This window comes from Orbicella faveolata, unplaced genomic scaffold (genome assembly GCF_042242905.1).
Source record: "Orbicella faveolata isolate gen_17 unplaced genomic scaffold, um_ofav_v1 contig_15, whole genome shotgun sequence".
Taxonomy (NCBI): Eukaryota; Metazoa; Cnidaria; class Anthozoa; order Scleractinia; family Merulinidae; genus Orbicella; species Orbicella faveolata.
The window spans coordinates 2447788-2463607 of NW_028301542.1; the positions used below are offsets into that span (position 1 = coordinate 2447788).

The 15820-nt window shown below is 40.1% G+C and overlaps 1 protein-coding gene and 1 long non-coding RNA gene across 2 annotated transcripts; both read right to left on the reverse strand.

Moving 5' to 3' along the window:
* Positions 1-6500: 6500 nt before the first annotated feature.
* Positions 6501-8946, reverse strand: LOC110055222 (uncharacterized). The gene is made up of 4 exons (XM_020761590.2): positions 8559-8946; positions 7995-8132; positions 7450-7800; positions 6501-7160 (listed from the first exon to the last, which is right to left on the reverse strand). The coding sequence occupies exons 1-4, from the start codon at positions 8595-8597 to the stop codon at positions 6801-6803; spliced, it is 888 nt and encodes a 295-aa protein (XP_020617249.2). The 5' UTR covers positions 8598-8946; the 3' UTR covers positions 6501-6800.
* Positions 8947-9983: 1037 nt separating this feature from the next.
* LOC110059125 (uncharacterized) lies at positions 9984-13708 on the reverse strand (the record flags this gene model as incomplete). The annotated part of the gene is made up of 3 exons (XR_016206859.1): positions 9984-10589; positions 11668-11720; positions 13654-13708. It is a non-coding gene; the product is annotated as an uncharacterized LOC110059125 (long non-coding RNA).
* Positions 13709-15820: the final 2112 nt, after the last annotated feature.

The window sequence follows — 15820 nt, forward strand, 5'->3', positions numbered from 1 at the left end:
TTACTCGTACTTGCCTCAGAGAGATGACTTATTGCTTGGCACAACACCTTGTGTTCAGACCAGTGTCCTTTCTGACATTCTGCGGAACAATACCATACACTTCGACACTGACTACATCTCTTAAGCTGTCCATGCTCAACTCCAGTTTTACAGCAGTTGTTACATTGGTGAGACTTGGGTGGATTTACGACTGTTTCCCGTCTCGCGGAAGCAGTCGATTCCTGTTTAACTGCTTCCTACACCCTGTTGCAAAATGAGAGTCGCTCCCACACTTAAAACAGTGATTGCAATACTCCTTCTTGTTTTCAATGCAGCTTGAACACAAAGGTGGTCTTCTTCTCTCCGGCCACTTCCCATGGGGTACACTTTGGTCGGTGCTCTTCTTTCTGACCTCACTTTTCAATGCCTCAACTTCTGACCTGATTGCACTGATAGCTGTTAGAAGATCATTCTGAGGGGTGTTTTTCTTGTTTTCTTCCTTTCCGTTAGGTGAGTCATCAGAAGATACTGCAGATACTGATAACGCTGGTGGTTTGGTCTTGCTATTGTTCCTTAGCTTTTTGTCCCTCTCCTTTTCTGCTGAGGCTGCCATACTCATCTGTTGCATTAACACTTCATCTGATACATTGGGGTCCTTCAGGAATGGGTGAATCTTAGCACGAATACTTTCATCCTGCAAACCAGTTTCTACTGTTCGAAGAAACAGACGCTGTACGTGCCCAGAGTCATAATGTAGGGATGTGTCATCATCTTCTTCAGTACATGCAAACAGAATCTGCTGCCTCAGATCTAGGGCATTCATCAAAAACACCTGAGGTGATTCTTTTGGGCTCTGACATAATGATGCTAGTGTTTGATAGAGTTCTGATGTATTCTTCGCACCATAGTGGCTACGGAGAATTTTCTTTAACCGATCCAATGTTAGGTCTTTGTAAGTTTCCAGGTAACTTCTAAGCACCATACCAGGTGTGATCGAACGAATAACACCATCAACAATTTCATTTTCAGCATAACCCTGGGCCAACCCCGTTTGAATTTGACGCGCCAGTGAGGAGAAGCTAATTTTATCTTTCTGCTCAGGCTCCCCGATTTGACCACTGATCTTAAATTGTCTACGTAAAGCGCTGGTTGCCAAGAGTTTTTGGACCGAGTCTTCCTTCGCTACAGTGGGAGGTTTGGAATCACTTTGAACAATCTTTCCACTCTTACCTTCTTCCTTGATGCCAGAAGATGGTTTTTCTGTCAACAACTTTTTCACACCTTCAAGGTAAGGAACAACTTCGGCTTCTTTTAACTTGCCAATTCCTTCCTCGAGTTGCTGAACGATAAGTTTCGCCACGAATAGTTTGCTTTTCCCTTCAATTCCGACTTTTAAGAACTCTGCAATTCGCTCGAGTGAACTCCAATCCGCGGCATAAATGTTAGACTGTATTTCAAGTTGAAGGTCTTCGGCCATAGTGTGTCCTTCGCTCTTCTCCACACGGGTTGACAAATATGGCGGGCAACTTACAAAGCACGTGGTCGCCAAGAAAACACAGATAAGCTCAAAAACATACCAAAATCGTTCGAAACGAGCGGTTCCTACTGTCCTTCATTGTCCTTGAGTTTTAGGTCCTGGCAGGGTCGCCAATTTTGTTAGTCCACACGCCCAACAAACGACAAATTACAACAGAGCATCTAACGTTTTAATACGCACTCGTAGCGTTTCACGCTATCTTGGATTACATTCTTCTTTTTCTAGTGCCAGTCCCCTATCGTTCTATAATAACTAGTTCCAGTTCTCTACACGTCCCTCTTCACCTCTTCGCCTCGTTATATGATCTTCGCATAGTCTTCATCAAGTTTACCAACAGCAGTCAGCTTTGCTTGTAAATTACGCTTCTGTGTTTCAATCATTGATTTGATTTCAATCTTCCGTCTTTGAGCTTCGTCTTCTATGTGCTCCAAAGCATGACCAGGATGATCTATCAAAACACAAGATTGGCAAACTGCCATTTCACAGTTCTTACAAAAGTACTTTAGCTCTTCGTTCTCGTGCCGTTGCTTTGTACAGAACACAGGTCGCTTTAGCACATCCTCATAGTCCTTGTCTTGAGAGTCTTTCAGCGCCAGAACACGGTGATCTTTATTGCTTCGCATGATGTTGTGTGCAGTTACGCACTCTTGACAGTGAAATAAGAAGTCTCGAAGCTTTTCTTCTCGCAGTTCCCACATCTTACTTGACTACTTCTGCACTCTTTGATTGCCAGCACATCAATCAAGCCATTCAGATAAAGACTGTTTGGAAGATCTTTCAGATCGCCACTTTCAGGTACTCTGCTAACGGCTTGACAATTCGGGCATCTGATGGTGTCGCGGCCATGGCTCGTGCTATGCCGTTGTTTCGAGCAGTGCAGACAGAAACTGTGTAAGCATGGCAAATTTTTTGGATCGGTAAATATGTCGGAACACACCGAGCAAGACACTTCTTCACGAAGATTACGGAGCAACGTTTTGATATCCATGTCGTGTTCAGAAACAAGCGAGTAAAGCAAGGTTTCCGCGGAACTCAACTCGAAACAATGAAGTCTTGTTACTGTCTTTTTTTAGCTCTTCTTGGAATCGTGGCTGTTTATTATGCTAATCTTTTCGCTTGTTCAAACCAATCATGGAACGTTTCTTTAAGAGCCTTTGTCATTTTGTCTTGCATACTGATTCCTAAGAAGGTGACCCTGAGGCACTCCGCCTTAAGCTCGTTGATCAGATGTCGGTAAAACATTGATCAGAAATAAAGACTTCTGCTTTGGAGTTTGTATATCAATTCCTTTCTCTCTGAATAGACTTCATTTGTTTTGTTCACGCGCAAACGATGGACAGCTCATTTTGTTAGGGTGTGTTGGTCAGAACTTCAAGCAATGGTTTCAACTTACGGACCCGCGAAGACTCGCGATTATCTGCGAGTCGCGCGTCCCTCGTGAGCCAGTTCGCGCGCCACGTGTCGATCTCCCACGGCAGGAAAAATGCTTCTTGGCAGTCTGTTATGATCAAAACTACTTATGTCATTATGGACTGTAATTTTTACATGGCAATGACATTTTATCCATCCTCTAAAATCTTTCCTTTTTATCTGCGCCTGTGATGAAAGCCTCATTTCTCCTTACCATCTTATGGCAAATGTAAGAAGACACGTAATGGGAATACAAGACGCAATCATTACAGTTGAAAACGTTTGACTAAAACCCAAACTATCTCAAAAGTACTTAATGAAATATTGTGACTCATTAAGAAGGAATTTGATATCGATTTTTTTCTTTGAACGGTGAAAATCACTGGCCAGTTTGAATTTAGACTACGAGTAGTCCCTCTTTCGCTTAGTCCGTCGTGCGTGACGCGAAAGAAATTCGCTAGAAAAAAATGGCCGCGCGAAATCCTGGGGCCTAGGAGCGCTCGAAAGGAGGGACTACCGCCTAAGCCCAAGAGTTTGCCCTTTCACGGCCGAGTGATTTCTCGGTGTAGGATTTCTCATCTTGACGTCCTTTTATTATCGCCTGTTATCAACAGCCCCAGGAGATCTGAATAAAATTGCTCTACTCTACTCTTCAAGTAGCCAGGCAAAAACATATGCCGTCAGTGTTCGTTCAGCGAAACTGCCAAAGAAGTTTTAAAAAGATGACGGCGAAAGAGGCCTTTTGTAACGATTTTCGCTGCGTCTAAAAGTTATTGCGAAAATTTCAACAGAGTTTCAACCTAGAATTTACATGATACATTATACATTACACATAGGAGATCATCCAACTGCGGTGAAATGTTTCCCGATAGCAGCGGAAAATTTCAGGTAAATGTCCGGTTTCAAGTGAGAGTCCGGTTCAATCTTTCAAATGGACGGCAGAAAAAGGCCAAGCTCAGTGAATTTATAGTCCCTGACTTAGACGATGTTGTTGAGCAGCGAAATCACTAACACGCTCGCAGTCGGGTTGGAGGCAGAAAGCTTTAACAAACAAACACTAGATGAATTTAAATCTTTCCAAAGCCTGTTGGCAGATTCGCAAGAACATCACGGCTTGCGGAGCTCGATTGCAACGTTTCGATTTGCTCTGGTACCGCTTCGATTTGCTCCGGTTCCAAAACATTCCTGCAAGACGTCTCAGGTATCTCGAATGTTGACAAGACGTTGTCAACGCTCCTAACATAAGCCAATCATATTTTTTCGTTGTGAGAGCAACGCATAATTCAAACTCTTGGGCTTAGGCGGTAGTCCCTCCTTTCGTGCGCTCCTCGCCTCCAGGATTTCGCGATCGCGCGACCATTTTTTTCTCGCGGTTTTCTTTCGCGTCACACACGACGGACTAAGCGAAAGAGGGACTACTCGTAGTCTAGTTTGAATTAAGAGCTGTTGTGATTTGTAACAGCTGACTTCATTGAAATAGTGAACTATTTTTAGTTAATAATGAAGTGATGTCACACTTTAGCCAAACTGACCAACACTGCTGGAACTTATCCTGACTTGCGTGTTATAAAGCAGTCAATAGCATTGCGGCTCCTCCCGGATTGGATGCTAGTTCGACACAGCCTACTTCCCCCCTAACATTTTCTTAGTTTGTTCTAACAGTTTGGTGCATAGTGATACACTCCTGTGTGACGAGGGGAACTACAACAGTAAAATGTAAGAGGGGTAGGGGAGGGGGACTTGCCCAAATGAAATAGTCGGGGATGGATGTTCGTGGTCTCGCTAAGGGCCAGTTGTAAATCCATGATTCTGGTCTCACTTACAGTGTGTTCAGGACAAAGACACCACTATTTTTAGCTGTCAAAGTGTGCATTTGAAGACGCTGATGACGTTAACGCTGTCATTTTCGTTTTAAGTGGTATCTTGTAGGGATTGAAAATAAAGCTAGAGTTACACCCAGATGGGTCTCCTCTAGGACTTGAATTCGAATTTTCCGACGAGCATCCTCGACATTTTTGTTTGGGACTCCTCTAACTACCCCCCCCCCCCCCCCCGGTCCTTTGCACCGGGGACATCTGGCCGTCTGTGGCTCGTGGTTATATACATGTGACGTGTAGTTACTCTATTGGTAGGATGAAAGTGTTTTTTGGTCTGACAAGGATCTTGTGTACCGGTCAACTGATCAACAGTGAAGAACTTTTCAGTTAAAGATCGAGGAAGAAACAAATGTTTTCAATGGAGTGTTTCTCACTACCTCCTTCTAGCAATTATCTAGATACGTTCAACCGTTTCTTTTTCCCTCTTGCTGCTATGATAAGAGGACAAATACTCTCCCAGGATATTTAGAAAAAAAGTAAACTTATTTCGCGAAAAATTAAACAGCCTCGCATCAAACGATCCGGTTAGCTTTATTAATCCTTCATTCGAAGGCGTTCAAACGAGAGCGCTGTATCTCATAAACACAACTTAGGGGGCGTCCCAACAATACCTTACTAAAGCAGAGACACTAGCGCCGTCATACGTCACTGTTCAAGCGATTCTATTCTTTGGTGGGAAAACAAGGGAAATGTCTACCTGTATACATTCTGATTGAAACACTAAATAGAAGACAGAGAAAACCGAAACAGACATGGCTCCTCGTACGGTAGTAAACTGTAATTTGATTACCTGCTTACTTGAGTGCTTAGACACCAAGGACATTGCGACAAACAACTCCCAGCACAACAAGCTAAGTTGCCACTCAGTTTTGGTATAACAACCTCCCCTCCCTGGCTAGAAGAACCAGTCAAAGGAAACACGATGTCAACCCCTATTTTACTGGTAAAAATAACAGGTGCTATTGGTAGAAAGGAGAGAAAGTAACAACGGCAAGACTACAGAGTGTTGGAGAGACTGGAGTGCATGTACCATGTATTGAATACATAGACCACATAAGTAGCTCATAAAATGGAGAATGTTGCGGAAAAACGGCGATCCAACTCAAAATTTGAATTCAAGAACAATTCTCAACAACATGTCATAAATACCTTAGTCTAAAGCAAATGTTTCAACCTGAAGCCGGGGAAAGCGTTCTAGCTCGCTTTTTGTTATTTTGTGCTTCGGCTGAAAATCCAAGCGCCACAAGCTTCTTGTTCGCTTGCTGTATACATCATCTAGCCTTTCCCATACTGATATGGCTCTCTTTAGCGTATGCATCTAATGGGAGAGTATAGTGATGACGAAAAGCACTGTAACCGTTACAATGCTCTTAAGGTTTAATGCTTTATAGTAAGTTGAGTTCCTGAAAGTATGTTTAATTATCTTCAGTAGTTTCCTTGTCATTTCCCTCTTTTCGACATACTCTGAATAAAATATAATAGTCAACAAAAAACAAAGGTGTGGCTGACTAGGGCTCTTTTGCTAAGAGATAGGTTCTTGGTTTTTATCATGAAACACGAAAGCTAAGGTTCCTAATTTGAGCGACTTTCCTTCTTTCGTCAATGTAACTGAGCACCGCTATAAAGGAGATTTATTTTCTGTTCCTTTAAAATGTAGATAATTTAATAACAAAACAAACAAAACTAGTGACTGCAACTTCGGCTCTTGGGTATTCAACTACCTCTTGTTTATTTCCATATCCCTTCACCAACAAACTGAAACACAAGCTTTGTGCTCTACATGGCTCAAGAAGGTTGCTTAGTATTTAAAAATGCGCTTATCTCTTGAGATTATCACAATTCATTAAAACTTTGATTGACTTGATCGTTTATCAATTTCAACCACAAAACTGTTTTTTAAATCTGTTTCTTAGACTTCACACTTATTACTCTTAACTCTGACGCGCCTCAATCTACGTTCTAACCCTCTCACGAACAAAGCTTCAGAATCTGGTTTTTCAGGCCTGTGGGGGTGGTACTTCTTCCACATAGATCCGGGACACTGAATTCCATCCTGTGTAGGCGTCAGCAGATCCGTAACCAGCACAGTTACCGACCCAGAATCCCACGCGCACAACACCCTTGTGGACTTTTTCACATACTCCTTCGATTTGTCGTGGACGGTGCAAGTTCTTTTTGTAGCCATTTCCATGTACCATGTAGACCACACCATCAATCGCTGCTGGAGCAGAGCACTCGGTACCGTTGAAAGTGAAGTACCATCGTCTGCAGCAACCATGGCAGTTATAGAGGCGAAGATTGCCATTCCAAAACACCCTCAGGCCTGAGTTGTCTGACTTTTTCTTGAAAACGTATTCCTACAGAAATAAAATAAAAACAAGGTCAACTAGAAATGTAAAGATGTTAGCCTAGAAACTAGATGATCACTCAAATTGTACGGCATTACTATTTTAGACTTCAATGTTACGGATTACGTAGGTTATTGCTTTAAAATTCCATTCGTTGGTTTCTCTTGTTTTGTCGCACGATTAATCAAGTTGCAACAACGTCTTTTTTTTACTTTGGATAGCTACTGGGTTAACCTACTAACCATGTCTAATGAGACACCTAGGAGTAAAATTCCGATTATTCTTCTGCAGTATTTACCTTGATCAATCCAGTATCCTTACCGTCGTTTATATTTTTCCAAACGCATTGTTTCCAGTTACTTCCCAACGTGCCTGGAAGGCCCTTCGGGCTTGGAGGGCCCTGACTTCCTTTACTGCCTGCGTCACCTTTGGTTCCTCGTGGTCCCTTGAGGCCCTGGAGGCCTTCACTTCCTGGTTTCCCTGCGTCGCCTTTGTCTCCACGTGGTCCCATGGATCCTTGTGGACCGGGTGAACCAGCAATGCCTGTTGGTCCTGAGGGTCCAGGGTTTCCCGGCATACCTGGGATTCCCGGCGCGCAAAAACAGGCACCGTAACCACAAGGTCCATGAGGTGGAAACTGGTGAGTGCCCTACATGTGTAGAGGAAACAAAGCTTTTATTTTATCCTGATCTATTGATATGTTGACTTAACCGACAATTCTATAGTAGTTGTCGGGCGATTTAATTCATCAAACTTTCCTCTAATTTCGATGTTCTTATTTGCATTCTGCCATAAACATTTATTGACGGGGAAAAATAGAGAAGAAGGCGCAAATGAACTTACCATGTTTGGAGTTGTTTTACCACTGCTGTTGTTGTTAGCTGCATAGCACAAGGCGCTCAGAGTTAAAATCAGTAAACACAACATGATGGTCGGCGAAATTTTCGTATGGGATTGTGACATCGTTAGATATTTTGTGATCTGTAAGGAATATGAACATCAAGGCAATAACTATTGACGATAGAAACCGGCAGGATGAGATAATTTTGACTGATTTCTTGCCCAACGGGATATCAAAAAATAGGTTACATTTCACAGCTCAGTTATTTGCTTGACATTTTGCAGGTTAATGTATAAACTGAGAAAGATCGAGATAATTTTCTCTTGATAACAAAATTTACTTGCACAGTTAAATAAGCGTTTTATATATATAAACGTTCCTACGTTGTTCCAGATAGTATCATTTAAAGGAAAATGACACTCCGAAAATGTAACAAAACGTTCTCTCTAGTTCTCTCTCTAGTAAACGAGTTTCCAGTAAAAAGTTTGCGAACACGTTTTGAACATTGTTGCCTGTTAAATGGAATCCTCTTACAGTTAACTAAGCATATTTGATACAGTTCCTACCTTATTCCCGTTGCTATCAACTGAAGGATGATGACGCATCAGCGATGTAACAGAACTTTTTATATCTATACAGTGAGCGAGTTTCACGTGAAAACATGTTTGCCTATGTTTACTTGTAAAATGCAAAAATAAGACCAGCAGCCTTATTGGCTGGATAAAGGTTTAAATCGACCAATGGCGTGGACTCTTTTCTTTGTTGTCATCATAAACGCGTTGATACACGTTCGAAGTATAATTAAACAGACGTGCTGTCTCATTGGTTACATTTATTCTCAATCGATCAATGAAATGGACTCTTATTTTAAATTTACTTTCCTTTGAGGTAGTTAAGCACGTGGTATGATAATTTGCAAATTTAGCAATAGCAAGAAAAGGAAGGAAAAATAATTTACCCGTTGGAATCCACTTTCAAACATACTTTGATGGAAAAACACTCATTGTAAAACAACAATGTTAATTAGTGTGGACAAAGTCTTTTTCGTTTTTTATCAACGTTCTGGCAAATATCTTAAGTTTTCATAAATTTCGAATTCTCGTAGTTTTGTTGGGCCTTCCTTTAACATCCTGAATTTATCTTTCGATTTTCCTGGAAGTTCACGCTTATCATCTTAATTTTTCTCTATTTTAAATTAATTCTACCCTTACGAATTCAGCGATATTTCGCCACAGTTTTTGGATACAATCTACTGACAATAAAAACAAATGTAATTTTCGAAACTACATTCGCAATACCAGACGTTCAATTTAATGAAACTCTAGAAAGAAAACTTTTGGATTTAAATGTTTCATGTCTCAGGTTCCCATGGCTACACGAAAATTGGACTTTAGCAATTGAAACTTATGTTGGTGACAAATCATTAACACACAAGAGGAACTTTTCATTTTAAAAATAGTATCTTCATGGAAACGAGAAGTTCTCAGCTTAACTCAGAAAGGAAATACAGTACGCTTAAATGTTCTTGAAATGGTTAAAACCTAAGTTGTTAAGGCTGGTTTCCATATGATCGCAGACGATCGCAGACGATCGCAGACGATCGCGGATCGCAAATCGCAGATCGCAGACGATCGCAAAGAGAGTTGTTTCCATATAATCGCAGACGATCGCAAGCGATCGCAGAGCCGACTGTTGCATGCATTTCGGACAGCGGAACTGTCAAATTTACACGCGCGTTGTGCTGGCGGGAAAATCGCAGCAAACAATATGGCGGACGTCGAGGAGGAAATTTGCTGCGAGCAAATGTATTCCTTCTTTTTGTCAACCTATTTTGAAATTCCCTTGGCACTGCATCTCGCCCCGAGCCAGAAGGTAACGTTTTCAATCGCTTCAGATAACGACCATAAGCAGTTCTTATGTTGCGGAATTTGACCTCCGCCTCAGCCGCCGATAAATTAAATTTCTCCCCGATTTTTTCCTAGTAGTTAGCCTTTTTGTTTTTGTCTTTGAAATCTTTACTGTTACGGTGGTAAACGCACTGATATCATGCAACTTCCTCCATAAATTTCTCGTTACTAACGTTACCTTGTTCAACGCCAGCCATGTTTACAACAAATAAGCGGTTGCTTTCTTGCAAAGAAGCGTTGAATCATGGGTCGGAATTAAAAATATTATGGGATACGTTTCGATCGCAGATCGCAGAACTTTGGTTTCCATATGATCGCACGATCGCACGATCGCAATTGATCGCAGACGATCGCAGACGATCGCAGACGATCGCAGAAGTGTGTTTCCATATGATCGCAGACGATCGCAAAACTTTTTGCGATCTGCGATCCGCGATCCGCGATCGTCTGCGATCATATGGAAACCAGCCTTTAGACGATACGCCAAAAGTGAGTTACACACAAGGAACTTTTACTGTAAAATGGATTTATGTTACCGTTCTTAAGTGTTTTTCAAAATTGAGAAAAGTACCTCGTTGATTAATCGAACTGCAGACGCATTTTTAGCGATCAAACTACTAAACTCTGAACTCAGTCAAACGAGAAAACTAAACTTTTTACCTCTGAAGTAACAAGGCGTAACAGCAAAGACTAAAAGGAAGAAACGAAAAGAAAAGAGTTTGTAAGATGTAATTTAAAAATGGGAAAACAATTAATAAAAATATGTCGAACTCAGATGGAAACTTACATTGCCAGTTTCTTGTATACTCCTTTTTCTATGTTTGTTTAATGAGTTACTCGTCAGAACAAGTTTTTTGAGACAAGGTAAATGCTGACACGTAATGCTGTTAGTCAGGACGCTTTGTGTTTTGTTTAGACACGGATTTGTTGAATAGAATGAAGCCTTCCGTTCTTGTATTTTTTCGCCTTTAGTTTCCTTACTGCTGATGACATGATCATATCATACGCGAAATTCCGAACAAAGTCGAGGTCTTTAGGTCCCTTGCAATAAAGTATATCACTGCCTCTTTTGTTTAAAAAAAAAAAGGGTCAGTTTATAAAAACCAGGCCTGAAAACTAGTTGACAATAAGACCCAGCTAAAAAAAACAAGGTTCAGCCTTCGTTCAATTCCTTACAATATGCTTCGGGCATTTTTTAAGATTTTTGATATAACCAAAGAGAAACGATTGTAAAACTAGAACCATCAAGAGCAAAAGCATAACAAAATTAAAGAATATCATGACTCAGGAAATGGGCCATTATCTATCCACTGCATGATCTCATTCTGTAGAAATCATTCGCAGTGGATTTTACTGTTTTGTAAAGAAAGGAAAACTAAGCCGAGAGTGTTGTGCTCTTTTATTTTTCGAGTCTCGAATTTAGTTTATTCAGTTTGTTATTTAAAATACTCAAAATAAAGCTACATTTTAGGCGTAAATTAATTCTCAGGGCACCAAACAACTGAGCAGTTCATTTTCGACAGTTTGCCATCTTGAATTTAATAATGTAGTCTTGTATTTTAAGTGATCTAGTTTTAAGGTTCGTGAAAACATTTCATTCTTTATAACAAGAATTGATTTAATGTGAACAAATGACCAATTAGTTTTTCTCCATTGGTTTTAGACGAGCGGAACGTTTTAAACAACTCCTATCTTCACTAAAACTAAACAGGCATTTAAATCGCAGCATCTGAACATTAAACGCAGGTAACATATCTAAATAAATTACCTCTAAAGTAACACAACGTTCCACTTGGTTGTACGGGCAGAAACAGCAAAAAACTGAAATGTAGAGAATAAATAAAGTGAAGTTTAACAACAAAACGAGCAAAGGTCTCAAAAAGATAACCAGAACCGAATGAAAGCTTACATCGTCAGCTTCTTGAATTATGTCTCTCTCCAAAAGTGGAGCTACATGCAAAACTTTTTCTCTCCTCTTTATTTAAAGAAGTTCTCGTTAGAACAAGTTTGTGACGCAGTGTAGAAAATATTTAAAAATTCAAGGTTTATTCTTACGCGCAGTGTTATTCGCTGAAACATCATGTTTCGTTTTATAAGGCCCAATGGAATGATGCCGTCTATTTTTGATATTTTTTGATGACATTTTGCTTTGTTAGCGAAGGTCCACGTGCAACGTTCTGTCTTCCTGGGGCGAAAAACAGTGCAAATCATTGCCCTCGAGTTTAGACGATTTAAAAAAAAATTTGTCTTCAAAACTTGAACTTAGAAATGGTATTCAGTAACTAAAACACTGTTGCTTGAGTTAGTATTATACGTCAGTAATGAGTAAGTTATAAGTAATTATACTTCAATATACAGATATAAAATACACCATGACGGCAGACGTTTGACTTAAAGATAAAAAACTATATGTAATGTTATGCTTTTCAAACTCTTACATCTCTTACCAAATAGCAGGAATATTTCTTAATGATATAATGGTAATGGCGGCCAATCAGTGCATGTAAATCGAAATCGCCAAGCCTTGGATCATTATATATTGATTTATCTATTTGTGGCAGCAAACCTAGCAAACTTCTTTGTTTTTCAATTGCGATGATGTCATTTTCATGCAAATCTCGATCAAGTGTAGCTATAGCCTGCAAGTTTAATTTCTAGAAGGTCCAAAAACTTGATCACCTCAACATTTTCGACCTCACTAGTCACTGAGTAAATTTTTTCAAGTCAGCGTAATTGTTTCGATTTATATTGGTGTTTTGAAGCCATATAAATGGTAAACAGTTCGCGTTACTGTTTGCATTGTTTAATTTAGATTTGCTAAAACTCAAGAGCAGAATTACGGAGAATAAACATTAAACTTAGAGAGCCACACAGCGACTTTTTCCAGTAAAGACGGAAACGAACTATCGTGAAAAGTAAGACCTCTTTCTAAAAGAGAGCTTGATTCTTAAATCGAAATTATTGTTATCAAAATAAGGAAAGGTCACGGCACCACCTTGTGTGCAAAAATCTGAATATTTAATTCAATGTCCACAGAACAAATTCTACCGGCTAAAACTTTCTATCTTTGACTTACAAAAAGTAACCTTACGATAAAAATGTTTTTCAGATGAAAGGTTTTTCCAGTCATAAGCAACGTGATGAATTCTTAAGAGGGCTGCAGGTTAATCACCAGTGTAAAGCAGAAAACAGTAATAAAGATTAAAACTTTGATTGTGCATAATTATTCACTACTCATTAATAATATTTGTATACAAACAAGTCAAACAAGAAGCGAAATCTAAAGAAAGAACGCTAAAACCTGTGTGAGGACCTACTGGAAAGGAAAAAGCAAATTTATCATGAAAGCGTATACCCTGAATATTTTCAATTACAGTTGTCAAATGTGCAATTTCGTCAAAGATATGGAGATAATTGATGAGTGTCCAGCGACAGCACTAAAATAAAGCTCGTCTACACGTCTAGAAAGTGCGGGGTTAAAAACTGCATCATGACGTTTTTGATATTAAATTTTACGGACTCAACAGAAGATTTCATTTCAGTTTGCTTTACTATGTTTTATCTAATGCTCACATCACTAGTTTGACTTGCTACTGAATATCAAGAACATACACACAATCTGTTTGAATTGCAGAAATTTAGGCGGGCCAACTTTAGAGTTCGATCTAAATTCATTCTTCTTCCTGCTGGTTCAATTTTTGTTTCTATCGATGAACAGGCCCTTCGTGAATGTTGTGTAAGCAGATGTTCTTACCTGCGAAATAAACGTTCGGCTTGGGGTCATATCCTGACAAGAACTGCTGGCGATTGGTTCATTAGTGATCCTCTGGGTTGTTTAATTTTGGTTGGTTTTAAAACTTGTCGTTCGCGAACCAAATCTTTGTCAGGTTCATTTCTCATTCCTAGAAAAGCAAATACAGTCCACGCGCCATAACAACTTTTCGTTCTCTTTCCGGATGTCCTCTTGGTCGATTGCCAACGTTAACATGGAAAGGTTCATTAAGTATAACGCAGTGAAAAATCAGTTATCATTTTTGAAAAAAACGAGGAAAATGTTGCCCTAGAAATTGTTCGGTTTGCAAAATTTTTATGACGCAATGTTCATGTTCCTTCCAGTTCGTCATTTACCATTGTCCATTGTTTTTAATAGTTCGTTACTGACATTTCTGCCAATTATGTCTATGAAAGTTCCTCTTTATATCCAATGAAATAGGTTGGTTTCGTTTCTATGTGTTTTCTCAACTCTAAACGTCAAGTTATGTTCAAATCAAAATTACTGATTCAATGGCCGGATTTATACTACAGACGGATCATCCGTCTGGGATGAACTTGGGCAAAGAACGATAGTTCGTCGATAATTCGTCTGTGTATAAATACGCGCAAACAGACGGATCATCCGTCCAGACGCATTATCGTGATAGTTCGTCTTGACCCACGAACTTTCGTGGATAACCGTCTAGATGGATGGTCCGTCTGTTTGCCCGTATTTATACACAGACGAATTATTGGATGAACTACTGCTATCCTTCTTTGCCCAAGTTCATCCCAGACGGATGATCCGTCTCTAGTATAAATCCAGCCAACGGTTAACAATGAAGTTAGTTTACTGCGCTCATTTCCTTGTCGTTTACTAATTCAACAGTAATTATTTCAATGTTAAAGTCCTTTAATATATTCGTTTGGTATCATACGCGCTTTTGAGTTGTTTTTAATGATCATGATAAACAAAACTCCACCTTCAGTCAGTAAAGGACATCAATATCTAGATCAGTTTGAATTTTTAATCGAAAATACAGTCTTGTGATAACTGTGGACAAGCCAGTCGACCGTTAATGTTTAGTCGCTGAGTCACGAGACTTGCTACCAAGGGAAGAAGTTGTAAAGTCGAGCTACTTCAGCGACGGTGGGCGACGAAAGGAACCCTAGAAACACTAATATAGAAAGGACTTCGCAAAAGTCTATTTTCAGGCGATTAATACGCGATTTACCCTGTTCCTATCTCTCAGTTAGCTTCATTCCCAGTCCCACCGCTTTCTTAATGTCTCACTCTTACAGCCCTCACCTTCCCCTCCCTCTGTTAGCTTAACTCCTACTTCCTTGGTTTCTTTTTTGTCTCACTGGTACAGTATTACCCTCACCTTCTCCTCTCTTAACAGCCCCGACCCAATTCCCCTGGGTTTCTTCTTGTCTCGTCCCAGCTCTTCGCCAAGTCCAATTGTCTCGCCCTCATTTCTCCTTACGAGGGGCGGGGGCAAGCAGCGAGGCCTGGAACCGAATTTCTATGATCGTCCCAGTTAAGAAATTTTGCTGAGCGAGACTAAGTACTGGCTTGTGGAAAACAAACATGGCGGACTTCCGTGAGCGGGATGCGTTTGTAAAGTTTTGTAAACGTCGCGCATATTTCACGTTCAAACATCTAAGAAAAAGTTCCACTTGCCCTACATCTAAATCTTGGACATTTTGATCGAGGCATCGGGGATAAATATTCCAAAGTAAAACTGCGAGCGGGAACTCCACGGTGTGAGCCAGATTGCAGGGATGAATATTTCATTCGAGCATTTTTTGCAGCGGTGTCCTATCAACGGGATAAACTGAAGTATTTCTATATTTCCGGACTCCCTGATGGTAAGGGTTGCTTCTTTTGAACAGCTTAACAGCCTCGTGACCCTTTTTGTTTGCGTTTAACTGACAGGGTTAAAGCAGGTTTCATATGGCGCTTTTCTGTTACGTTACTACAAGAGGACTGTTTCAGTTTCAGGCAAAGCATTTTGGCATTATTTATGAAAGCGAATACTGGATAGGTCCCTCGGCAGAATTAAGAATTCATCACCATCTCTTTGTTTACGACACAATAGTTGTGTCGTTGATTGTTTTTGTTTCTTCATAGTCATCCTTAGACTTTTGTTTTGATATTCTTGACT

Bases quoted from the DNA above. Each gene is read 5' to 3' on its own strand.
- LOC110055222 (XM_020761590.2), bottom strand. From the start codon at position 8,597: ATGCGTCATCATCCTTCAGTTGATAGCAACGGGAATAAG. The intron at 7,801-7,994 runs GTAAGTTCATTT...CTACACATGTAG, and splicing joins GTAAAACAACTCCAAACATG to GGCACTCACCAGTTTCCACC. The intron at 7,161-7,449 runs GTAAATACTGCA...TTATTTCTGTAG, and splicing joins AGGATACTGGATTGATCAAG to GAATACGTTTTCAAGAAAAA.